At 35.2% G+C, this 27882-nt stretch overlaps 1 protein-coding gene and 1 pseudogene across 8 annotated transcripts; both read left to right on the forward strand.

The window, feature by feature from the left end:
* The first annotated feature begins 798 nt into the window (after positions 1 to 798).
* LOC132294625 (cullin-1-like) lies at positions 799 to 11574 on the forward strand. Of its 8 annotated transcripts, XR_009478130.1 has the most exons (11): positions 799 to 992; positions 1373 to 1444; positions 1920 to 2082; positions 3566 to 3665; positions 3928 to 4113; positions 4257 to 4304; positions 4383 to 4586; positions 4693 to 4770; positions 6022 to 6091; positions 6968 to 7433; positions 9692 to 9778. XR_009478130.1 is itself a non-coding variant. In XM_059792532.1 (10 exons), exons 3-10 carry the CDS (start codon positions 1952 to 1954, stop codon positions 11353 to 11355), a joined length of 888 nt encoding a protein of 295 aa, XP_059648515.1. In that variant the 5' UTR covers positions 803 to 992; positions 1373 to 1451; positions 1920 to 1951; the 3' UTR covers positions 11356 to 11574. The 8 variants fall into 8 exon arrangements, 7 of the variants coding, with proteins under 7 accessions (XP_059648517.1, XP_059648519.1, XP_059648515.1 ...); XM_059792532.1 differs by lacking the exons at positions 6022 to 6091; positions 6968 to 7433 and adding an exon at positions 11302 to 11574 and having other exon boundaries at positions 803 to 992; positions 1373 to 1451; XM_059792530.1 differs by lacking the exons at positions 6022 to 6091; positions 6968 to 7433 and adding an exon at positions 11302 to 11574 and having other exon boundaries at positions 803 to 992.
* Positions 11575 to 23217: 11643 nt separating this feature from the next.
* LOC132296021 (non-functional pseudokinase ZED1-like) lies at positions 23218 to 25056 on the forward strand (annotated as a pseudogene).
* Positions 25057 to 27882: the final 2826 nt, after the last annotated feature.

A 27882-nucleotide genomic window follows, 5' to 3' on the forward strand; every position in this document is an offset into this window, starting at 1 on the left:
TTGATATTCTTTGTCAAAAAATTTAGTTGAATGGATCAAAATGCCCTTCAAATAAATAGCAAAGACCCTAACACCCTTATTGTGTTATTAAATTACAAAAAAAAATATTCGAAGAGACAAAATTGACCTTTTCTCTCTCCCTTTCCTTTCTCTCTCCATTCACCCACCACCACCACCACTAACTCCATTGCCATTTCCAAACCCGGACCCTTACAAGATTCAATTAAGCTTTTACAATTGTATGAAAATTCAATGTTCATCTCAAAATGCGTCGGTGTTGGTGGTGGCAAGTGTATTGGTGGTAACTCCAAATTTAATAGATTACTTTCCCTAAACTATATATATATATAACTTTAGATATACATATATACGCACTGGTAGGAAGTTGAAGGAACCCCACTTGTAGGACTCCTCATCGAATTGGGTGATTTCGTTGCATTCATCGTTAAAAGTAAGTTTCTTTTGGAGTCTATAATTGTTGATCAGCATTTGGCAGCAATTTGTGGAGGTAGGGAGAAGAAGAGAGATGGTGGCGTGGTGGTTGCTGCGGCGGCCATGGAGTGGGTGGAAAGAGAACAAAATCTGACATAAAAGAGAGAAAATTGTGGGATTGCAAGTGTAGAGGGCAAAATTGTCATTTGACTTACTCAAATATTTTGACATTGTTAATAATATAATAATGAGGGTAGATAAGTTAATTTACAACAAAATTTGACTTGGGGAGGTGTTTGCAAAAAAATGATACACCTCATGTTTAGTTGCTTATAGTCCAAACCTCACTGTAATTTGCCCTATTTTTTTTCTTTTCTTTTCCTTTCCGAGCTTCCAAACAAATTGTATAAAGAAGGTGCTTCTGTATTTTATATTATATCCCGAAACGCACGCGTTTTGTACAGAACACACATGTATATATAACCTTGCATCTCGCTTATTTCGCGCCCTGGTGGTACATTCATACAATCCCCAATCGCCCCTACCATAAACCCTAGAAAGTAAACACTAAATCCTTATCTCACTTCTTCTTCTTCGTCTTCTTTACTTCTCTCCCAATTTGTTATTCCAATTCATTCAATTCCATTACTGTTTTCACTTTTCACCATACATGTTAATATACATCCATACATACATACATCTAAATATATATATAAATTTATATCTGTAGTGGAATATCTTAACCAGTGTTGTTATACTATTAAGTCATAGGCTACTGGACACTGTCACTACAAAAACATCGGAAGGAACTAAAATTGCATCATATACAGGGCATATATATGTGTGCTTATGTATGTGCGCGCGCGCATATACTTGTATGTTTTTACTTGTACACAATGTTCAATTGATTGCTAGAATTCTTGTTTTTGGTGTTATCTAGGGTTGCATTGTCCTGGTATTTTGCAAAATTGAGGAATGAGGTACAGATATATTCGTGTGCGTGCATAAGCTTGTATGTGGTAACTCCTACTCAATGTTCAATTGATTGCTATAAATATTGTTTTTGCTGTTAAATTGGGTTGCATTGTCCAGGTATTTTGCAAAATTGAGAAAATAATACAAAGATATATGTGTGTGTGTGCATATGCTTGTATGTGTTAACTTATACACCATGTTCAATTGATTTGTAGAATTTTTGTTTCTGCTGTTAAATACGGTTGAGTTGTTCAGGTATTTTGCAAATTGAGAAAAGGTTACAAAGATATGTCTGTGTGTGCGTGTGTACTTGTATATGTTAACTTATACGCAATGATCATTGATTGCTAGAATTCTTGTTTTTGGTGTTAAATAGGGTTGCATTGTCCAGGTATTTTGCAACTTTGGGAAAAGAGTACAAAGATTTATGCGCGCGTGTGTGCATGTACACAATGGTCAATTGATTGCTAGAGTTATTTGTGTTTGGTGTTAAATAGGGTTGCATTGTCCAGGTATTTTGCAAAATTGAGAAAATAGTACAGAGATGTGGAAGCTCATAAAGCTGGAAGAAGGATTGAATGTATTGGAAGAGGCCATTGTGAAGGCTAGGCTGCTTCTTGATGGACACCCCACTAATACACTGTTCACACCTGAAGAATACATCAAGTTTTATGAGTATCCTTTATAAAATTATAATGATTTATTTTTTTTCAATCAAAGGAACATGGTCACTATACTGCAGTGACTAAGATGAAATAATTGGTCACTTGTATTGCTTTACAGTGACCATGTTCGTTGAACAACAATTAGTTTTAGGTTTAATTACTAAATTATACTCAATTGGTCATAATTGTATCTCAAGTTCTTGGATTGGCTGCAGAGACCCTTTTCTGCTATCTAACTTTATTGTCTAGGTGCATTTTGTAAGCTATATCATGGTTCATTATGTTTGTTGTTGTTGCCTCAACTTTAGTGCTTTTAACTTTCTGGGCTTTGATAATAGAACAATAGTTTTAATTATTTTTCATTCCATAAGGGATTAACACGGCACATGAAACTGTTCATCCATCCTAAATTCCTAATTTACTTTTATGGGGAATGCCCTTTCTATTGTTTGCTCGTTTCTGCATGATCTATCTAATTCCTAAATTGAGGTAGTAACCTGTAGGTATCTCTTGGCTACTATGAATTACTCATTCATTTCAATGACTGGATTTACTAAAGTTCATTCATTTTGTACACCAACCTGTAGATTCCAAAGCATAAGTATCCAATTCTTACTAAGGTTAACCAAAAGTATGTTGTCAGCAAACAACATACGTGATGGAACCTTTTTATTACCATCAATTAAGAAGGACAAAGGTTCAGTACTGACCCTCTATTTATGCTTATTATAACTGGAATTTCTTCTGGCCAGCAATACATCCTTGATCAAGTTGGTACATAACATGGTTATATGCTCTAAACCCACTATTCATGTCTTTGTAAACACATGTCATATGTTTATTCTGCCTTTAATGACTTTTTTGTTTCTGCCTATGTCTTTTCTTTAGACCTCTCTATCAATTGGTTGTGTTAAGGGATAGCTTCAATGATTGATTCCCCTTTATCTATTTGAACACACCTGAACACAAATATGTGCATGTTCTTGTTTCTTTTTGTAGTCATTACTCAACTGCTTTCCCAAATTTTGCAGTATGACACTATGAATACGTTGTATTTTATTCTTATATAGTTTCCCACGTGTTTATCCTCCATTTAAATGTTACTTTCTTTCATATTATACGTTGTTTTAACAACCAGGCCAAACCATTCTTCGGCTAAATGTTGCTGCAATTCTTGAGATGACCTCACACCATTGGTATAGAGTCCCAGAAGAAAACCATTATTAAAATTCTCACCCATCATAGGCAGTTATACTTCAAAGCCTTGTTTAGGCTTATTACTTAATCTTAAACCTTTGAAAAGGCTTAAGAAAATAAAACGATACATGAAATTGTTACCCACAATTTCAATTGATTTTTTCATGGAGTTTGGACGATACATACTCAACTCCGGATATATAGTTGGCTCATCCTTGTATACTACACGTGTAAATTAAGAGCATTTTGGGTCTTGATTTTTTTTGTGTAAAATGTAAATCCTTTACTCTTTTTAGCTGTGTTTATTTCATGTGTATTCAGCATGATCCTTATGACTATTCAATTCAGCTTTATGAAAGATTTAATAGAGCTTTGGAAGAGAGCATTTTTTCAAGGGTGAGATTTCAGGAACTGAGCTACTCGCATCATAGGTTTAACAAGGCTTAAAGACTGAATTTGTGTTTTTCTCGCTGAATTCGGCCAAGCACATCTAATGTGCTCTCATATGCTCAGATCACCTGTACTCTTTTGCGTTCCTACAATCTATAATTCTCTCAACTATCCAATTAAGCCGTTTCTAGCATCCAATATTTCTCTTTTTGTTGAACTTATAATATATATATATATATATATATATTTCTTTTTGTTGTGGTCTCAGGTTTTGCCATCTTTGGTGGACAAAAATGATGCCTCTCTGCTAATAGAACTCTTGCGCATGTGGACAAACTACAAGGTGATGACAAAGTGTCTAGGAGGATTATTTCTATACCTTGATCGCCACTTTCCAAATGGTAAAAATGCTGCATCACTCAATGATGTCTCGGTTCAGTGCTTTCGTGATCTGGTAAGTCTATTGTGACAATGTGCCTAGAGTAGTTTCCTCGTGTCTTTTCTGGTTATCATAAATTTTATTTTCCTTTATATTTTACCTTGCTCTTTTTAGATTGATTCTTTCTACAATATAATTAATTGGATTTTCTATTTCAGGTCTGCAATGAGTTTTATCAAAGATTTCAGAATGCTGCAGTATCCCTGGTAAGTTGAGGTGACATATTCTGTTTATAACTCCATTCTCTCCTCAATGACACAAGTCTGACTTGATTTTGCCTATAGATCGGGCAGGACCGTGATGGGAAATTGATTGATAGGGACTTACTGAAGAATACCATGACTTTTTTTATGGAAATTGGGGGCTGTGGAAACACAAGCTACTATGACAATTTTGAGAAGGTGATGCTTGCAGATAGTGCCGCCTACTACTCTCAGCTAGCTTCAAACTTGCTCATCTGTAATTCATCCGCTGATTATGTTATGAAGGTTGTTATTGCTAGAACTTCTGCACTTGACATAATTTTTACATGCCATATATGTACCAAACAATGATGATTACACATAATGATTTGTCTTTTTTTGAATGCTTTAGGTTGAATGGTGCTTGAATCAGGAGGAAGAAAGAGCTAGTCAATACTTGTGCCAAACCACAGTAGAGAGGCTACTACAGGTAGTATGGTTGTATATATAGTTTTTTGACTGTGCTTTCTGATTTCGTTTTGATAATATATATGTAATTGTAACAAGGTTATCATGATTGGGATCCTACATTGGATAAATGGAGGGTCCATACGATTGGATCGAGGATCGTAAGATCATAAAAATGAGGGGAAGAGAAAGGAAAAACTAAAATGATTTGAAACCTTAAAGAAGTCTTTAGGAACAGGGGAAAAGCATTTTTGAGTGAGAAATTCAGCTCTCTGTGTAATAGAGTTGTGAGCACCAACCAATACTCAGACAAATTGAGAGGACCACTGGTAGGATAAGCCTTTAGAATGACCAACTTATCTCCAAAACTGATTAATGGTTTGGGGTCTTAATTCTTAAGTCCCAAGTCAGAGGTCATGGTTTCGAGACTGGTAGAGAGAAAAGAAAAGAAAAAAGAAAAGAGAGGAGCACCGGTACACAACAGTCCAGCACTAGTACTTGCAGAAACCGAGAGTTTAGCACCAATACACAAAACTTGAGCACCGGTACCTCAATTTTTCTGTGTTCGCAAAACTAGTCTCTCTAATTTTCAGAATGTGTCAAATTTTCTAATTGTTCAAGAACATCTCCTAATCAGTTTTGGAAATAAGTTGGTCTTCCTAAAGGTTTTAAAGTAGTATATTATCACTTTTTAGGATATTTCTCATACACACACGCATAGACCTATATCAAATACATGGTTTTGAGAGATTTATTGACGTAGGACACATTTTCTGGTGCAGTTTCGATGAGACCATCTTAACCCGAGGAGACCCATTACCGATTGGAGTCAGGGCAACGATTAATCTCCACGAGCTTAGCTTGTGATGATATAGTTTTTTGGCCAAACTTTATCATTTAGGGCCTTGAAATTGCATTTTTAAGTTCTACAGGAAGTCTTTTGAATATATCAGAATTTTTGTTAATGGTCAAAATGGACTTGAATTGAGCTGATTTTTGGTATTTATTAGGTTTTATCTCATATTTTTTATTCATAATTTTTAGAAATAGTTTCATTTTGGGCTTCTAATTAGGTTTCCTTTTGCTGATAGGTTTTTTTGTACTAGTTAATCATTCATCACTATTAATAATAATTCATTTTATTTGTCTCTAAACTTTGTGGTTTCGAAGTTGTCTTATTGTTCCTTTGTGAACATTCAAAGCTTTTGCTTCATTAGTTGGTATCAAAGCCTTGATTCTACCTTGGTATGATGACAAATGATGGTAATGGCAGCAACTGCTTTGGCGACGAAGATCGCAGAGTGCAGGCCCTTTAGGCAGACATGCAAGCTCATGAACTGCAGGTTTATGCTTATGATAATTATAAATGATTAATCTGCTCTGCAATACATGCATTTAACTAGTATAGAACACCTATCAGCAAAAGGAAACATAAAAAAGGGATAAATTACACTGACCTCCCTGAGGTATGGGCAAATTACACACGAATAGAGCGCTTGGCCTTTATTACTTTTACCTCCCCTAAAAGTGCAAAATGTCTTTCACACCCTTATCTAATTTAATAATAGTTTAATAAAAAAAAATTATCCCTCTATCACCCTTTTATTTTTTTTCCTGCATCTTGTAAATACTATATTACCCTATCTAATTTTTTTGTTTAAAAAAAAAAAAAAATCAAATCTCATTAACAAAAAATATATATATTTTTGTAAAATTTATTATTTAATAATATAAAATTGGTATGAAATTGATAATTTGCATTTCAATGGCTATTTTTGTGATTTTCTATCAAAATCAAAGGTTATAGGGCTTTTTAACACAAGGAAAGGACAACTTAGTCATTTTTTAAATTTTCATTAACAGTAGGGGTGTCGTTGAGCACACTCGCCAAGTCTCAGGGGAGGTCAAAGTAATAAAAGCTATACACTCTACCTATGTGTAATTTGCCCAAACATTAGGGAAGGTTAGTGTAATTGACCCTAAAAAAAAGCCCCAAATGGCACTATCTCTAAAAATTACAGAAAAAAAAAGGAGATATAACCTAATCACACACACACACACACACACACACAAAAAAAACAAAAAACAAAAAAAACAAAAAAAAAAAAAAAAAAAAAACAAAAAACAGATAAATACCAAAAATCAGCCCAATTCGACCACTAATAAAAATTCTGAAATATTCAAGAGTCTTTTTATAGGTCTGAAAAATGTGATTTCAGGGCCCTAAATGATTGAATTTGGCAACAACAAAAATAGAAGAAGAAGAAAGACATGGGCCACAAGCAGAGCTAGTGGGTATAAATCAATGGCTCGATTCCGATCAGGAATGGGTTTTCTAGAGTTGAAATGGTCTCGTCGGAGCTGCAACGGAAAACGTGTCCTACATAATTTCTCGTATACTCTGATATATGCGTGAGACTTTTGCGAGTCTGATCAGTTTTTTCCATACTGCATTCACGGACGCGAATTTTGTTGTCTGTCGAGATCATTTCAGAAGCTGTGGTTACCAGAAAATGATCTGGAACAGATGCATCTGTCCTTGCATTCTGTAGTGTGAAGGTTTGGCAATCAATTGTTGTGGAAGAAGGTGGATCAGAGCTTGCCTTAATGGAAAATGAGGAGTAAACTTGGGAGAGCAGGCATAAGTCTGAGTTGCACAGCAACTAGGATCAAAAGCCCCGAGTGGTAAGCAGGCATGAGACTAAGACATCTGCCTCAACTGTATCTAATCTAGTTGGGTACAAGTCTGTCTCAAAGTATGAGGTTTTCTTCAATCCATTGTAGTTTAATTTGCCTGGGATGGAGGTCTCTATGTTTTTTTGCATATTTGTTTGATTGATTGATTTATTACAAGGTTTAAAATCTAATTGATTATGTAAAATAAAATTTAAAAAGCAACAGATACGTGTTACGCTCTCTAGGTTTTTATTCTAATAGTACATATAAGATTTCCACGTTCATGAAATCATAATCCTGAATAATAAGACATCGTTCTGAAGAAAGAAGGAAAAAACAGGACATTCTTCATGAAGAAAACAGAAAGCTGCACAACACTGTTCATGAAGAGTAAAAATAAATTGAAAGAAAAAAAGAAGGAAGAAGATGCTGGTTATAAAGAGGGACTTAACATCCTTCATGAAGAAGATAGAAATAATAGCAAGAGGACATTTGTTTATTTTTAACAACCATCTACTCTGAAAGCTTAAACTTTTAGAAATAATAGGAAGAGGACATTGTTTATTTAAACTTTTAATGTAGTTGGTTGTCAACATGGTATTAGAGTGGGAAGGTCCTGATTTCAAACCTCAGCATCAGCCTTATAATTAAAATTGAAAAAACTTGGACCAAAAGAAGGCCACATGTGAGGGGGCGTGTTAGGATTTAAATATTAAAGTTACACCCTCTTTAACTGCTTAAGCTTTTAGAGTAGTTGGTGGTTAACATGGTATCGGAGCCAAATGTCTCGAAGTTCAAACCTCATTGTCACCCTCATAATTAAAATTGAAAACACATGTTGGATCAAAAGAAAGCCACATGTATTTCAAATTTAATTATCAGGATGAAGGTGAGCTTTCAATTTTAAAGTTGATGGTTGTTAACATGGTATCAGGCAAGGTCCTATGCTTGCCTATGTTCAAACCTTATTGTCACTCTGACAATTATATTAAATTTTGGACCGTTGGCACAAATAGAATATAAAACCCACAGAAAATATAGAAAAGCCTTACAATATGGTTTGTAGGATCCTTAGTAACATCTTGAACAATCCTATGACAATTCAACCAAAGTCCTACTTTATGTGATTTTTTATACAATGAATCAATTTGAGAATTTTAGATTGTATATTCATCCGGATCAGGATCCTAATAACCATGAGTTAGACTAGACTAGTGGACCAACTGTATCGTTATCAATTTGTAAAAAAGTTGCCAATTTATATAATGTGAGAACTTTTTTGGTGATTTTTCTTTTTGTTTTGTTTTCTTTTATTTATTCTATTGTAAAATGTTCAAGGCATATTGAGGACTGAAGGGCTTTGTGCTCCTCTGAACCCTCACATGTAAATACTACTCTATGTTTGGCTTGGCAAATTTTTTCATTTTCTGTTTCCCCCACTTGGTCTTAGCAATTAAAGATATCTGATTTGGTACTTTTCCTTCCTTTTCTAGAGTTAAAATCATCAACTCACTTTGACTGGTGCTTTCTTGGAAAACCCAGTAAAATTGCAAATTGGAGGGACTTTGTATTCATGGAGGCAGTATCATTTATAACTTTTATATGCCTAATGGTTCAGGAGTTGCTAGCAAGGTGTCCAGATGTGCTCTTTTACCGGCCCTTTAGACATGCTGAAAATTATAGCTTTATTGATCTCATTGTGGTGGATTATCGGAATATGGTCATTCCCTGGGTTAAATGTGGAAAGTAGCGTGGTTACAGGAATTGCAATTAATGAGAACAGTTGGTGATCTGCCGGCAGCCACATGGGACTCAGTGGAGGCAGCCTCCACTGGTTCTTTTATTTTTAATTTTTTTGCATGCTATATAATAATTGTAATGTTAGCCCAATTACTCTTTTTTTGTGACCCTCAAAATTCTTGCGCATCTTTTTTGTAAATCAGCCCCTTGCCCTTTCTGTTTTCCCTCTTAAACTCTCTCTCTCACTATCCCCCTCTCTATGCATGTACAGGTTGACTTTCAAATGACTTTCTTGCCAACAATAAATGCATGACTTTTCTGGTTGACTTGCAATTCCAATTTTGTTTCTACTTAGTTGTAGTTGATATGGATTAACTTGCTTCTAGTTATATGCAGTTTGGACGGAATCGTTGTCCCTCTTTGTATTATCACTATTTTCGTTGATGCTAGAGTTGCCATTTTTTTTTCTTTGTATTATAAGATAATCTGCATTCTCCTTCTTCTTCTAACTCTTATTCCTTATGCAGGTTGTGCAATGGCAATTGATGGTTCAAACTGCAAGCACACTGATGGAAAAGCAGAAGGCTGAGAACAATGAACAAGCAACATATCAGGTTTACCTCGGTTTATATATTGAACTTCCTACCAATCCGTTTTTAGTCAATCAACTAGTTTATCATTTCCACAATGTTTATACTAGTAGGGAATGGAATTGTATTGCAAGATTATGGGCTAATCTAATTTTACGACATAAATAAACTTGGAATTTTACATCTGATGGATAATGGCACATTAAGAAATTGACACGTGCCCATATTTGCATAATACTAAAAAGAGAAATAAGAAATGGATCAACCATTTTTAAGGGAAAGCTGGGTCTAAGATCAAATTTATATCTATCGTAACTTCATCCTTCTTTAGCCATAGATGATAATGTTTTGTGGTTATCTGACTTGGCATTTTGCTGTTACGGATTCAATGTTAGAATCTCCTTCCATTACCAGGGACACTTTGGTGTCTTTGGAGAGAACAAGGATATATAGACCTCATCTGTCCAAATATTTTTTGCAATAATCAGTGACTTGATCTCCGATGAGGTCACCGCCGATCGGATCATGAAGAGTTGCAACTGTATGAGCTTTTTGTCGAAGAATACCTCATCCACTAGGAGCAACATGACAGAATCTTCAAATCTGAACTCGAAATACCCGATGTCCTTGCCGTAACTTTTGGATTCCACGTTTGATCTGGTGGATCTACTGCCTTTTTAGAAGGAGAGGAAGGCTGAATTGGCAATCTTTGAGATCTCCTCGTCGGCAAACTCGTGGCTAAATGCAATTTGAGGACTCAACCAACTGTCCGACGAGTTCAGTGTTGAACGAAAGTCCAAGAAATTTTCTGGTTCATAGTATAACAGAAGGCCAGAGATGATAGAGACAAATCTGAAATGCGTTTGATTTTGAGACCCGATAACCCATTAAAAATGAGTTTGACGCTTTCTTACTCATCCTTTTTAATATAAATCATTTGGGACACGTGTTAATTTCATATTTTGCCACCCCACCTATCAGGGGAGATTTCCTTCTGATGGGTTAGGAGGCAAGTATTGTCCACATATGATGATTCGCGAAGGTGCTCTGGCATCTCGTGTGCTATAACAGTATCTATGTGATATTGGTCTATGCCCATCTTTTATACCATAGGGATTTACATTGCGCAGACCAATTTAACAGCATCAGCAGTTCTATAATTGTTCTTCATAAAAGCTCTTTTTATATCTTTATTTTTACTGTAACCTCCCCATTACACTTATCAGCTTCGCTCATTGACCTTTATGGCATAAATCCAAGTTGGTTTTTTATGTTAGCTCAACAGGAGCCTAATGTTTTCCCGACTGATAAGCGTATTCATCATATTGGTTCTGGTGAATCGGCTAGTTCTTTAGGGTACTTTCATATTGAAGAATCTGATGACTGGTGCTTGCTTTACATTTTTGGCTATATTAACGATTGATACTGGATTTTACTCACTCAATTTTCTGTGTGTCGTGTCGTGTAGTTATTTATGCATGTGAGATTCTGAGGATTGCATTGATATTCGCTTGGATGTTACGGCTAAATATTTGAATTTCTTGTAGGAGCTGCTGTCCAGATGCGCTAGCTTGGAACTTGGAGATGGAAGCTCGGCATAACTATCATAGAAATAGTCCATCTTGTTGTAAATTCATGTCTTTTGGTAATTCGGAGGAATGTTATTGTTGGTGAAAAGGGCGGTGAAAGGGCAACAAACAGGATTAATGTAGATTTCTACACGATAGGCCTAGTAAAGAATTTAGTTAATTTTGGTTCGTTAAATACATTGAAAAAACAGACGGAAAAATCTCTATAATCCTAGTTGTTAGTAGAACAAAGTCTTGAGATGTTTTGTTGTGAAAATGTTGTTAACTCGTGTATTTGAAAACGCCTTAGCACCTGGTTTAACAGCTTCTGCTGCAACAAGCACCAGTATATCTTGTCGGGGTGATGATTTAGTAGCAGTGGGCGGTAAAGTGGCTGCAACAAGCACCAGTATATCTTGTCGGGGTGATGATTTAGTAGCAGTGGGCGGTAAAGTGGCTTTGTTTTCTATTATTCCGTTAGGAACTGCAGATTTTTTGGTACATCACATTCTTGCATTTACGATTCATGTGACGGTATTTATACTCCTGAAATGTGTTATATCTGCTTGTAGCTCCTGGACAAAGTTGCCTAAGGCAGCATCCGTCAACAGAAAAGACTTTTTAAAATCCGATCGGAAGATTCAACATTGTTACATAAATGTGGTACTGTTCCGTCATTGGCCTTTTCATTTTATCATATGTTATATGGTAAGTAAGAAGGAATTAATATCTCATTTATTAAAATATATTGTCAATAAAAAGTTAATTTATTAGGACACTAGAGAATGTAAATCATGCAACAGGAATTTATTTTCTATTAGCATGTCTACGCAAACTATTCTCAAGTATCGGAGAAGATATAAAATTTAAATTTATTTTCAAAGGTGGCAATTATTTTGGGACCATTATGAGACAGTAGTATATTTGCATCATTGTTTTGGGACCATTATGAGACGGAGTAATATATTTGCATCATTGAGTTTGTAGGTGTACAATACATGTGTATAAACCAATAAGGATTGGGGATGTGGAAAATTGGAAATATTTAATATTAAAATAATTCATACTTTTCGAAGTTATAATTGAAAATATTGAGAATTCCCTGAAAGAGGAATATTGGAAAAGCTTTCAAGTGAGAAAAAGTGTACACTAAGAATATTAAAATCACTTAGACATTATTTATAATTGTTATGTGATTCAATAATTTTTCAAGAAAAAACGGAAATTAAAATTTGGTATATCTGAAAATAATTCATGAATTGCACAATTTTTTTTTAGTATAACTCGGGGCATTTAGCAATTGGGACTCATCTGCTTGAGTAAAGAGTAAATAAATTCAATAATTCAATAAAAATTTTACCGTGCTGATTATTTATTCTATTTTTGGCATAAACACTAAACGATATTTATTCCTCCAACACCCAACTTTTCCTTTGAAAAAAATAAAATTATACCATTTAAGCTAATTTGCTAGCCTTGTTTGTATTGTTATTTGTTGCTACTGTTATAAGGGGAAACTTGTCCCACATCGAATTAGGATGGGAGAGTAATTGGGTATAAATAAATGGGTGTGTAACACTACCAAACAACTTAAGCTTTTGGATAAATGGGTAAGCCCCCACCCGTTACAATTGGTATCAGAATCAAACCCAATCTTTGATCCAATGCCACGCCAAGCATCGGGTCCGGAAGGCGTTTGGGTGAGTCACCGGGGTAGGCAGGGTGGCCCAACCGCAACGAGGGCATTGCGAGTTCGGGTTGGGGGAGATTTGTCCTGCATTGAATCCGGATAAAAGGGTAATTGGGTATAAAATATGTGAGTATACAACACTATTTAACAGTAGCACCCTACTGACATGATCTACTTTTTAATCTAGAAAATGGTTACATTGATTGACTGGTAAGCTAGTTAGTTATATTGACTGGTTGCACCCTTATTCTTCTTTTTCATCGCATTCTAATGCTTAATCCAAATGTTTTTCTGGTTGCCATACTGGTTTTCCCAATATTATTGGATGGAATTGCCTAGGTCTGGGGTTTGTTTATACGGTTCAGCAACTTAAACATTTGAAACTTCAGTATTCTTCGGATATTCTTGGTGTTCTTGAAACCAAAAATTTGCAGCGGACTTTATTTGTTCAAAAATTGTTGGGTTTTTCTAATGGTCGCTTGGTTGAGCCTGATGGGATTGCGGGTGGCCTTGCCCTTTGGTGGACTGATAATGTTCAGCTAAGAGTGGTTGATAAAACACATTTTTTTATTACCGTCGCTGTTCTATCCCCTACTCAACTCCCATGGTATTTTGCCATTCTCTATGCTAGTACAACGAATAAGGAACGAGCGTTGCAATTGGAATATTTTATTAAAAGCGCTCGCTATTGGTCTGGTAGGTGGGTCCTGATCGATGATTTTAATGATATTTTATGTGTTTCTTAAAAGCATGGGGGAAGAGTTAAGAAAGGGTGGCAGCTTTGATGATTTTAATGATCATTGTGCTATGATGGATATCAGTTATATGAGTTTTCCTTTTACCTGGTCTAACCAAAGAGATGGACCCGCTAATATTCAGGAGCGCTTGGATCGAGCTTTAGCGACTAAGGATTGGCTATCTGTTTTTCCTCGGGCTCAATTATCTCATCTTTCTGTGGTGGGATCCGATCACTTTGCCTTGCTTCTTGAACTTTTGCCTGTGGTCTGACCTCGGAAACGGCAATTTCACTTTGATGCTCGCTGGACTTTGTTGGACGATTATAGGCAAATTATTGATTCAGCTTGGTCTGTTCCGATAAGTGGTTCTTCTCAATTTCAGTGGGCTCAGAAATTATGTCACTGTAAAGCTGATCTTATTCATTGGGCTAAGCTCAGAAACCTTAATTCCAGAGCTCGTATTGATAGTATGGTTGCTCGACTTCGCGAGTTGAAAGCTATAGTTTCTAATTACTGTCATGCCGATGTGGTTCAATTAGAAAATTATTTAACTTCCTGTTGGTTAGAGGAAGAATTGTTTTGGAAGCAGAAATCTCGCCTCCCTGTGGTTGTGAGAGGGGGATCGTAATACAAATTTGTTATCATGTCACTGCTAAGCGGATGAGCACTCAGTTCAATCGGTGTTTTTGAGTTATTTTCAGAGTTTGTTTCAGTCTTCCTATCCTACAAATGTTGATCAGTTCTTACGATATGTTCCTGTACGGATTTTTGAGGAGATGAATGCCAATATTTTGTTGCCCCCTCGGAGATGGAAGTGAAGCAGGTAGTTTTTTTTATGCAACCGATGAAAGCCCGTGGACCGGATGGAATGACACCACTGTTCTATCTGAAATATTGGGAGGTAATTAAAAGGAATATTGTTGGTGTTGTTTCTAGCTTTTTTGCTACGGGGAATTTGTTATCCAGTTTTAATCATACTAATTTTGTTTTAATTCCTAAGACTCCCTCTTCGACGCAGGTTATTCATTACAGACCAATTCCTTTGTGTAATGTGTCTTATCGAATTATTGCAAAAATTATGACTAACCGCTTAAAAGGGATTATTGGCTCCCTTATCAGTGATTCCCAAAATGCGTTTGTTGCAGGTCGTCATATTACGGATAATATTTTAATTACTCATGAAATTTTGCATTATTTAAAAATAAGAGAAAGGGGAGTAAGGCGTGGTTGGCATTGAAACTTGACATGAGTAAAGCTTATGATAGGATTGAGTGGGAATTTTTATTGCACATGCTGTCTAGGCTGGGCTTGAATGATCATTGGATTCAAATGATCACAACTTGTATTTCCACGGTTTCTTACTCTTTAAAAATTATTGGGAGTTCGGTGGGTTTTTTCAAACTGTCAAGGGATTTGCGTCAAGGTGACTGTAATACCCTTAGTTTTCAAAAGGTTATAATTGGAATTTAATTAATTGTTTTAGGTGCATTTTAATTGATTAATTGATTATTTGTTTTATGTGCATTTAAATGTGATTATATGGCTATGTGTTTAATTGTAATTGTTTATTTATTTTAAATTAATTGTTTAGTTATATATTTTAAATTACTTGTTTAATTGTTAGTTAATTTACTTAGTTGACTAAGTGGTGTTTTATTGATGTGTTTTATTTTATGGCTTGTATAATTTATTTGTGTTATGCTATATGCTTAGTTGGACTTGATTGGTTTAAGTTTTATATGGGTCGTATATAGTTTAGGTTTAGGGTTTTACTTTATGAGGTTGGGGTAGCTGACGTGTAAGTTGATTGGAATTAGAAGTAGGGTTAATAGCAGCCTATTTGTATAGAACAATATACGTCTGCTAAGGTTAGAAAACCCTATGCACGTAATAGTTCTTGAGAGGGAAAAACATAGGGAGCTTGAGAGGAAACTGTGAGAACCACCAATTAGGATTTCAGTCGTGGACTGAAGGTCATATCAAAGAGGAAGGAATGAATGGCTTGTGGGATTGAACCGAGCAGTAGGAGGTTTACTAGTGGTAGGCAATCGTCAGAGAATTTAGAGACGATGTTGAAAGGTTTCAAACCGAAATCTAAAGGCAAGTTTCATTTTATCTCATTCCTGTAAACTTGTGTTCTGTGCATTTTCTATGGTCTCCAGGAAGTTAATTAAACTTTAAAATGGATGTGTTATGCATAATAAATTAAACTGTAATCCGTTGTATGCCTTTGTTTAAACTGTAACTGTTTTACATAAACTGTTTCGATAGGTTTTAAACTTTGGTAAATTAATTCTTAATGGAATATGAGGAGTTTCTAGGACTGTTTGGATTTAAATTAGACCCTAAGAAGTTTAAAAACAATTCGGACAGAGACTTGGAACTTCGCCGGAAGCGAAGAAGAAGAACAGAGGCGGAAAAGCTGGGCTCTCAAGGAGAGAGCCGGCTCCCTAGGTGAGAGAGCTGGCTCTCCATGAGGGAGAGCCTCATGGAGAGCCGGCTCCAAGGGTGCCAGAGCCGGCTCCCTTGCTAAAATACCCTTACAGGGTGTTTTCTGATTTTAGGGGCTTAAATGTAAATTCTAGAAATTGATGGGAGGTTTTAATTGTTTAGAATTAACCTGTTGAAACCTTAAAATAGTCAGTATATGCTAGTGTGTTAATATTAAGGGACATCATGATTTTTAAAGATTAATATGCATGCTGTCCAGGAAGGAGGAGGATTTAAATTGCTAGTTTGTTTTAGTAACTTAAACGGACTAATATGAAAGTTATTGTTAGGGTTTTATATCAATGATATATATAACATATTTCAGTTCTAGGAATGTTGGTTATGCTGTAGTTATGGACATCATGTAATTTTAACTAGTAAGTTGCATGCTGTCTGGAGTTGTAGAAGTTTTAGTTGCTAGTTTTGTGTTAGCGAACTAAATGGACTAGTATGAAAATATTATTAGGAATTCATATAAAATGTACTATGTCTAGACTTCTGAGTGTCATTATATCGTGTGCAGGATTTATAAATTGAGGATTAAAGGGACGTCGTGTGATTTAAATATTAATTTGCATGCCGTCAAGGATTGAGGAGGATTTAAGTACTAGTCTTTGTTTTAGTAATTTAAATAAACTAGTATGAAAGTATGGTTTGGGAATTCTAGTATAATATGCAGTTCATAATTCTGATAATCATTATACCAAGCTATGAATGTTAATTGATGAATTGTTTTAATTTTTGTTTTATCAATTATGTGGATATGGATAGTTTGAATTGTTTAATATTACTTTAGCAATTTAAATGTTCTATAATTATAATCATATATTGGATGCATGATAGGATCTTATCTATATATGATTTCTATTATATTGGTTTCTGGATATATTTGATGGTCATTTGAGTGTGCATCATTTATAGATCATATGCACTGATATGGGACGGTGGCATATCAGGGACGGATTAGATCAAAACGTTAAATCCTACCTGTTCATACATACGGAATGAATTAACTAAAACAGTTAAATCTTCCATGAATGCATATCCTGTCAACTAAAACAGTTGAACGACATAACGGATGTTTGTTTTATTTTTCTGTATTGGAAGGATTTATATATATACTTATGGTACTGTGATATGAGCTTGAGTATCAGGATTATGGTTAAGGTGCGTATATCGCAAAAGATGGTTAACTGGATATTGCTGATGTTCCCTGACAGGAGATGTACATGGCCACTCGAAAATGTAATTTACATGTTTCCTTCTATGCAGACTGAACTACACTATAGGCTAGTGAGCATCCTATAGTGTGTATCTATATCTATATGGACTATTTTAGTTATTGCCGAGCTGTCTAGGATGTATCTGCGTATCGGGTTTATGTATGGATTGTAGAAGAATGAAACTTGTATGTGAGCCTGACCCACTCTTATTTTTCAGGTATTCGTCAGTACCAGGCTTAGAACTTGATCGTGATGAAGCAGATATAGTCATTCACTCTTCCAACTACGTAGAATTTCCTTTCGTATTTAGTTTTGGATTTTGGTTATATAATTTATTTTCATTTGGAATTATTAGGGGTCCACTGGATGGATTCCCGAGTTGTAAGGATTGGGAAGATTAAATTATATTAATCTATTATTTTGGAGGATTTTATCTTTAGAATTCTTTTCAGAGTATTATTTTATTTTTAAATTCTTTTGTACTCTTACTTGTTTACATATTAATTGTCTGGTATTCCTCGGATCTGTGCTCAGACTTGATCACCCGTGGCTCTAGAATCGAGGGGTATCACAGTGACCCTCTATCTCCATATCTCTTTATTATTAGTGCTGAAACTCTTTCTCTTACTCTTTTACCAGCCCAACAAGCCCGGTTGTTATCTGATATTTATATTTGTTGGGGCGCTCCGTCTATTTCTCATCTTTTTCTTTTTTTTTTTGCTGATGATTCTATTGTGTTTGGTGCTGCAATTAAGGAAGAAGTTTATGTTCTAAAATGAATTTTGGCATATTATGAAAGGGTCTCTAGGCAGCAAGTGAATTTTAGTAAATCATCTATTTTTTTTTTCAACGAATACCCACGGCTCGGTGCGCCGTTTTCTTAGTCGATCTTTGGGATTGCGGATGCAAGGTTTGCATGGTCGGTATCTTGGAGTGCCGGCAATTTTGGGAAGATCCAAGTAGGATGTGTTTCAGTTTTTGCTGACCAAAATCCAGGACCGTTTATCTATTTGGAAGGCGAAGTATTTGTCAACGGGTGGGAAAGAGGTATTGATTAAGGCAGTGTTGAGTGTTTTACCTACGTATGTCATGTCCTCTTTTAAACTTCCCATCACATTGTGTCAAGATTTGATGAAGCATATTCGTTCCTTTTGGTGGTATAATAAGGATAAAAATTGGGCAATTCATTGGATTCATTGGGATCTTTTTTGCTGGAGTAAGAATTCGAGTGGTCTTGGGTTTCGCGATCTGGAGGCTTTCAACTTAGCTCTTTTGGAGAAGCATGCTTGGCATTTTCAGGTTACGAAGCAGGGGTTAGTGTATCAGTTTTTTAAGGCAAAGTATTTTCCTTCTTCGTCGTTTTTGGATGCTTTATTGGGGTCCAATCCTTCTTGGGGTTGGCATAGTGTTTGGTCTTCTCAAGCTTTGTTGCATCAGGGTTTACGATCGTTGATAGGGAATGGTAAATCCACGCATATTTGGGATGATCATTGGGTCCTTGCAATGCCGCAGAAACTTTCACCCCCCCTGTTTCTGTTCGTTTCTCTTATGTGGCAAATTTGATTGATCCTGCTACGTCGTTGTGGAAAGTGGATGTTTTGTCTTAGTTTTTCCCTCCTCTTATAGTGCATGAAATTATCAAAATTCACATCAGCCGGTGGGATAAACCGAATATTGTCATTTGGGCTCCGGAGAGGTCGGGTAAGTTTTCAGTTCAGTTTGCTTATAGATTGGTTATTTCAATGTCTAATTTTTCTGGGGTTGCTTCTATCAATTGTTCATGATCTTCCATTTGGTGGTGTTATACTCTGTCTAAGGTGCAACACTTTCTTTGGCGATGTTGTCTTCATGCTTTATCGGTTCATGTTGCTTTGTTGGCTCATGGTTGTGCTGTGTCTCCTTTTTGTCCTCGTTGTGGTTTACATGAGGAATCTGTCGTGCATCATATTTTTTCTTGCCCTCATTCTATCCAAGTATGGAAGTTATCTCTTTTGCGTCTTAATTTTTTGGATTATTCTTTTACTTCTTTCCGGGTTGGATGGAGATTTTTGGTGCATCGGGCTATGATCTCCTCGGAGTTTGAGAGTGCGCTTAGTTTGATTTCCTTTTGTGTTTGGGGGTATTTGGAAGGCGCGAAACCGGTTGGTCTTTAATTGGATTTTATAGCGGCCTGAGGTTGTTGTGCAGGAGGTGGTTGCCGATTTTTGGGAGTTTAAAAATGCTAGGTCCCTCTGTTCATCCTTAACTCCAGTGCATGGCAATACTTTGGTGGATTCTTGGAGTCCTTCTCCAGCTGGAACTGTTAAGTGTAATTTTGATGCTACGTTTTGTCGGCAGTCTTTGATGGGGGGTGGAAGAGCAGTTTCCGTGATTCTAGTGGTACTGTGCTTAAGGCGGTAATTTTTGTACCTTCTTCACTTCTTCTTCTTTGCAGGCGGAATCTTTGATGTGTCAACGTGCTATCTATTCTTTGTGCTTTGGAGTTGGGTTTTTCTTGCTTATGGTTTGAATCGGATGCCAAAGTTGTTGTGGATGGAATGTTGGGTGTGACGACTTGTCTATCGGAAATTGCTCCTATTTATTTTGATATTAATATGGATCTTCGGAGGTTTTCGTATGCCACTTTCACTCATGTGCGTCATCAAGGTAATAGGGTGGCTCATGCTTTGGCAAATCTTTCGAGAGACCTGGGCTTGGGACGGATCAGGTGTTGAAGATGCATGAAAATATTATCTCTCAATTTGGACAAAATAGCTTTACACTTCAAGAATTTTCCAATCCCTTTTCCCCCCTTTTCAATCTATTTATAGACTTACACATCATTCTAGAAGCTTCCTAACTCTCTCTTCACGCTGGACTATCCTTCTAGGCTTATTTAGGTTATGGGCCCATTTCATTTTCTTTTAGATTGGGCTTCCAAACTGTCTCACTAGTCCTAGCCTTGACAAGCGAAGGTTCGGTTCGGACCAAATACTCTTTTTTGACCCGTTTCTGGTAACTTGGATCGTACCCGGCCCAAGCCGTTTTCTCTTCCTCCTTCAGTTGTGCCTTTTGCTTTGACGGATGTTGGGCGCTAAATGTTTTTGGGTTTTTCTGGGCAAATAAATAAATAAATAAAGAGCTAGTTAGAAGGGTAGTTGTAATCTTGGACCCACATATACAGTACCACTGTACCATGATCGATCTCTCTCTCTCTCTCTCTCTCTCTCATAGCTAGAAAGTCTGGTTTCACATGAACTAATTGTGCATTGAACATCCACAGGTACTTTCTCTTCCTCACCCTAGTTGGAATTTCTTTTTCTTTTTTTATTGGCTTTATTAGGTTGAAATGAAGTTGAGAACAAATTCAACATTAACATAATCGGACACTATGGTTTTGGATTTAATTAAATTCCTTGTGCTTTTCTGATCGTAGAATTTATTGATACATGTAGTAAACTTGTTCAGCTCTTTACTTTACTTCTGATTATGATAAAGCATATTGTTTTTTATTCAGTTTCCTAGATGCTGCTTCTATAATATTGACATCGTAGGCTAATCAAAGCTAGGTCTAGTTAGTTAAGAACTTGGTTACTTCACCCAATCAGTCCTCTTCTGCAAAAATGTCATTGAATTATTTTTTTAGATAAAATATATTTTTTATTTTTATTTTTTAATATTTTTGTAAAGGTATATATTAAAGTTGAGGTCGAGTCCATCGAACGGGAGCATAAAATAACTTGTCGAAAATTGATCAATAAATTATTTTTATTAAAATTTAATATTTTTTTTCTTCGTAAATATTTTACGACAACCACACACCAAAGAATAAAATAAATTTTTTTTAAATATTTTACATCCAAACAAACAAACCTAAATGATTTTTGCTATTGACTCACTCAATGAAAAGCTCTCTTTTGGAGATGCAAAATCAACAGCTTTTGGAGATCCTCTACCCTTTTTCACCATCCTTTGGAAATAATAACCCCACATGGTTACTTGTCAAAGCCAAAAATGTCCAAGATGAGAATACCAACACAATTTTAAATTGAATTTAAAGTTTTAGATTTTCAATTTTTTTTTCCCCAACTTGAATGTGTAGATAATGGGGTTCTAGAGTTTTTCACATTTTTGTAAAGAATGGTTGAGTGTTGTAGGGAGATGATGATTCTAAAATTGATATAATTTGTAAATTTGAAAATATTTTAAAAGAATATACGGATTGTAAATATCTAGAGAATTAGATTGAAAGTTCTATAAAGTAAATCTTGATCATTGATTATAATGTATCATAAACGTTCATCTATGAAGGAGATGGTGTTGTGGTCTCATTTGAGGTATTAAATAGTGGGTGAGTAGTTTTGAACAATAATCTTTTTTTGACAAATACTTAGTAACCGAATGGTGGTAAAAATGAACGGTTGCTTTTTACAACCAAGTGCCTACATTATCCTCCCTAAGCATTTTCTATCAATATAGTTATTCTCCAAACACATGAAAAAATGTTTTTCAATTTTCTCTGCACCAAACTAAAGGATTCATCATTTGAAACACATGAAAAAATGTTTTCCAATTCTGTGAGGGCAAATCAATGAAAGAGATGTTGACGGCACACACAAATTTTGTATATCATATATTAAGTGAATAAAAAAGCATGGAAAAAAAAATTGCAATAGCAACTTATTTTGGTGTCTCACTGAAATTAATATCACGTGTTGCAAATAAATTACCCATTTCTATATCACATGCAACTAAAAATTTTGCTGTCTCACCAAAAATACCCATTTACATGTCATATCCAACTAAACCAACAAAAACATCCCAAGTAGATGGAGATAACTAAATTATAGTGAGGAAAATGTGGGTCCTAGACTCATACAAGGGTTATCACGTACCTCTCTATTCTTTTTAATAAGAGTTTTCTTAACCACCAAAAGAAATACTTAGAATATTTTTAACATACTAATATGGGATGATTGTGTTGCCTTGATCATTTTAATTGAGTTATTTTAGTAATTAACTGATTGTCTATATCTTCACTTTTTGAATGATATTTATGCTCACAATTAGAGGCGAAGTCAGGATTTAAATTCAAAGCGGCACAGTAGAGAAAAAAAAATTGAAGAATTTTAACAAATAGAAGGAAAAATCACAAATAAGAAGAAAAAGGGAAAGAAAAATGATAGGAGTTTGAAAGAAAAGAATTAGAGCATGAATGAATAAGGAAAATTTGGTTTTTTTTAAAAGGAAATTAAAGAAATTTAAAGAGTAAATGAAGAGAAAAAAGAAATATTTAAGAGAATTTTTGAAATTTAGGGGAGGCATAATATACAAATGTCTATATATGTATATGTACAAAAAATTATAAAATGCCATATATATTATATAGGGAGGGCCCAGGCAAGGGGGCATATGCCCCTAGGCATATACTGGCACACCAGTAAATGGCCAAGCTGGTACAACCTTTCCTCCCTCGAGACGAGAGAATTCGAGCTTGGCCAAGCAATTCGCAAAATCTTGAAAGGCTCTAGGGTGAGCTTTCAAATGCAAAGTCCTATACCCATAAGTTGTTTGGGCTCTTTAAGCTTGTTTGCGTTTTTTTTTTGGCCCATATCCTAAATTGGAGGCCCTAGGTTTTGAGCCCCATTGTCGCGTCTCACATCATTTGGGTTGGGATGATATTTATGCCCGACTTTCTTAACATTTTCTTTGGATCAGCTAGCAAAGGAACTTTCGACAAACCAGTTGGGTACCCAAGCTGTGGTTGCATTCAAGAATGAAGAAGAAAAGTAAAGCGAAAAGGGAGGCCTCTTTCTTGAAGAATGGAAGAATGTTATTGGAGCAGTTGATCGTCTCTTTTGGCGGCAAGTCTAATCTTATCCACAACTTCTCTGCCAATGAGCTCAAAAAAGCTACAAAGAACTACAATGAAGGCCTTGTTTCACAAGTGAGAGTGATTACAAAATGTACAAGTGCTCTCTCCAAGGCCAACCTGTACTCATCAAGAAATTCAACAAAAGCCAAGCAAAGCTCCAATTTGTTATCAATGACATTGCTATTGCATCACAGATGAGTGTCCAAAACAATGTACTAAAGCTCTTAGGATGTTGCCTCGAGGCTCAAATTCCCACTCTCGTGTTTGAATATGCAGAGAATGGAACTCTCATGGACAGTATCTGTCATCCCATTAAGACACATTCTCCGGTTTTACAGTGGAAGACGAGGCTAAGGATTGCCATGGAAATAGCCAATGCTATTGCATATGTTCACAATGCATTTTCGAAACCCATAGTGTATAGGGACATAAAGGCCTCGAATATATTCTTGAGTGAAGACAATGTAGCCAAACTATTCGACTTCTCGCATGCCGTGTCCATTCCTGAGGGCGAAACACAGGTGCAGGACTCGGTTGGATGGCCAATGGGACTCGTCGCACCAGAGTACTTGGCTACTGGTTTTTTGACTGAGAAGACGGACATTTTTAGTTTCGGGTGGTTACTACTTGTGCTTTTGACTGGACAAAGCAGTTTTGGCCTTGACCGTTCGAGCAATCATGGACATATTACACTAAAAGATTGTGTGAAGCGCCATGTTGAGAACAAAAGTTTTAATGAGATTATTGATCCCAATATACTGGGAGAGGGTTGTGGACTAGAGCAAGAGCTGCAAGTGCAAGCTTTTGCAGAACTTGCCTTTAGATGCTTAAGCAGAACAGCAGAAGATAGGACAACAATGATAGAAGTTGCAAAACAACTCAAGAAGGCTCAGCAATGTGTCTCCCCTCACTTGCTTTTACTCCATGTGAGCGTGTGTTTTTTTTTTTTTTGGGGGGGGGGGGTTGTTTAAATTTACTTTATTATACTTGTGATACAAAAGTCCTTGTGATTCTACCTCCTAGGCTAGGGGAGAAATTGTTTATTTCTTCCTTTTTATTGTCTATATATTTGATCAAATTTCTATTACGGTGGATTTGAATGTGAATAGAAATTAAATGGTTTTTATGAATCTACATATTAGTTGAGGTTCTAAATTATTATTATTATTTTATTTTATTTTTTAATTTTTTGTGGGAAAGGGGAAACACCATTGTCTCTTATGCTATCACTCAGTTCTAAGATTTTTGAAGTGCCATTTATGGCTTCCATTTCTTGTAAATTTGTAATGACTCGTAAATATAGGTTTGTGATGAACATTATATACATATAGTACATGGTTGGAGCAATTCAAATTACAGATTTTTTTTTTTTTTTTTTTTTTTTTTTTTTTTTTTTTTTGGGTTTTGATAGATACTGTGATCCATATTTCCCGCCTACGCTTACTGAGCTTCCCTTTCTTGCTCTCCCCCCAAAAAAGGGACTTATACGAACCTAATACATAATTCTTCTCAACGGATGCCCGCTCTTACCTCTCCACACTCCTGTTCCTGCTCCAGATCCCTCTCTATGACTCGTGCTCTATCTTGCTTCCGGTCTCATTCTGTGTGACTTGGGTACAAATATGAAACTTCTACATTATTAAGGCCTAAATTGGTACGTAGAATTTAGAATGTGAACACAGCGATAACTTGTTCTCGGAATCTGGACAGATGGGGTCATTGAGTAGTGAGGAGCACTAAAAATTTTCATGATTTCACAAGTGATCCGAATTGCGCGCTCTTTCCATTTGTGGGTAAAGAAGCTTTCATGGACAATGCTTGTACATAAATAGTACTATTAACATTCAGAGATGTGTTTGTATGTGATAAATTGGCTAATGGCCAAATTTGAAGTCAATATATGAAGCAGACAGATGAATGCAACTATAGTGTCAAGAAATGATTCAAAGTGCAGATCTTTAGATTTCCACTTTTTGGATGAAACTCTAGAATTCTCAGTTGGGATATGGATCCAAGAATCAATGACCAGAGATTGGCAATTTCGTTGAAAAAACACCCTAATAATTTTATCAGCTTTTAATCTTAGATTTTAGTCGCATCTCTCTAAGTATAGAACTCAATTTCAATCTTGACAATCCAAGTACATAGATCTCAATTCAAAATCCCTATTTGGTTTGTCACTTAAGAACTCAAAAAAGAAAAAATTGTTTTCCGAGAATTATAGTAGACATTTATTTGAAAATAGACTATTTTTTTAACCAAGTTTTCAGAAAACAGTTCTCCGAAACTCTCAACTAAACCGATTTGTGTACAGTTATTTTATTTTCAGTTTTCAAAAAAAGAAGACTATTATTAGAAAACTAAACCAAGCATTTACAGTGTCCCAATCTAATTCTAGATTCAATACTATATATCAAGACGATTCACACAGTTCACAGTTAATATCTATTTGATTCCAACTCAATGCAATCCAATTCCATTTAACTCTAAATCAATGCTATTTAATTCAAGTTCTAGTTAAAGTCCCTACTCAATTCCAAAACTAGTTTATTAAAAGCAAATCAGCTCCAGTTTGTTTAAGGTTCATAAATAGATTTCAATCCAAGTTCAATTTTTATAAATCAGTCTTGTTGATGATAATCAAATTCTGAATCAAATCCATTTCATAAACCAACTCAATTCAATTTCAACTTTAACTCCAAATCAATTATCAATTCAAATGTTGAATTTAGGAGCACTAAATCAACGCCTTAAATTTGAAAATAGATAAAATTTATCAACAATGTATTTCTAGTTCAAATTCTAAAAACTCAGTATCATAAGTCAAATAAAGTCCATAAATATAGAGTTTATAAATCAATTCAAGCTCATAAATCACGCACTGTGATCCAGAATCATCAATTCAAGCTCGATTTCCATTTAAATCAATCAAAACATTTAATTTTCTTGATAATAAAAACAAGTGTTTCATGTCATTCCTAAACAAAAATAGGGAATAAACTTGTCCATTGAATTTTTTTTTTCTTTCTAAAATTTAAACGTATAGTGGAGTCTCCATCAAAAGATATGTTCTGTGCAAATCTTTATAATCAATCAAGAAAGTACAATTTTTTTTTTACTGATTAGTACCGTTTTGACTTGTAATTGTTTCTAACCCATTGGTCCACAGTATCAAACAGTGCATATAAAAGATTCCGTGTAACAACCCATTTGGACCTCTAGGGAAAGAATATCAAACAGTGCGTATAAAAGATTCCGTGTAACAACCCATTTGGATCTATAGGGAAAGAAGTTATTCATTACAATGTTAATGTGGTGTAAAGGACATTACAAATCCTACATTAAATTAAAGAAGACTTATAATACAATCAAAAAGCTCAAAATCTGCTTTCATGAAGTGTTTGTACCCATCTTTAAAACCACATCTCCGTTGTAACCGTTGAAACGAATAATTTCACCTTCTATACAGGGACGTTAATGGAGCGGGTTCAGCTGAACATTCATTTTTTTATAATCGTCTCACGAATGAAGTTCTTTTTCTAAAGTTGCCATTGGAGTCGGGCCTAGTTCAAAGCAACTCGATGTATATATTTTTTAAGAAAATAATTCAAACTTGAAAAAATTTAAGATAAATTTTGGAAATTTTTTTTAGTATAGTTAAATATTTAACAATCATAATTACAGAAATGTTGTTAAAATTTAAATTATCATAAGAAATAAAGGAGGAAGAAAAATTATAGCTAATAAAAAAATATTTATCATTAATCGGATGGGTTCGGGCTTAATGAGTTTTAAATTCTCTTCCAAATCCACCCTTAAGCATATTAAGATGATCTCAAACGTGTCCCAATAGACGAGGCGGACGAGGCAGAGTCCCAACATGGGGAATTAGATTGACATCCCAATGACCCTATATGTCTACTCTCTCCTATGCCACGAGACTGTCTAGTGCATAAAAAAAAAGATCAAGTTCATGTAACTACAATCTTTTTAGTCCCAATTAATAATAGGTCAAGTTCCGTCCTCTTGGATTAAATATAGTGTTTTACAAATTGTATAAACATTTATGTCTAGTTTTATATTTTTATTTATTTATTAATTTTTTGGGGGGCAAAGATATAAATATTACAATCTGCTTGAACTTGAGCTCATGTTCAAAAACAATGGGCAGAGAGGTCCATTGGTTTTTATTTACTAATTATTTATTATTATTTTTTTGGAGGAGCAAAGATAGAAATAATACAATCTGCTTGAACTTGATCTCATGCTCAAAAACAATGGGCAGACAGGTCCATTGGTTTTTACTTTTTACTGAATGTTAAAACGTTAAACCTATAAGTGATGCACACCAACGCACAAGCGCATTTTCATATTTTTTATGTTGAATTATTCGAAAATAAATTTTGGTTACTAAATAAGATTTTAATTTCTATTCAAAATATTTTAAATACTAAAATAATTATTTCCGCATCGCCTAAAATTATAACACCTAAAATATATTGCATGCCAACCTGCCATTTAACTTATTACTACAAGAAGAAAAGACTAGGCCATCATATTCATGAA

Source organism: Cornus florida, unplaced genomic scaffold (assembly GCF_030987335.1).
Source record: "Cornus florida cultivar Cherokee Brave unplaced genomic scaffold, ASM3098733v1 CherokeeBrave_3.0.0_Hap2_Chr02, whole genome shotgun sequence".
In the NCBI taxonomy this organism is placed as follows: Eukaryota; Viridiplantae; Streptophyta; class Magnoliopsida; order Cornales; family Cornaceae; genus Cornus; species Cornus florida.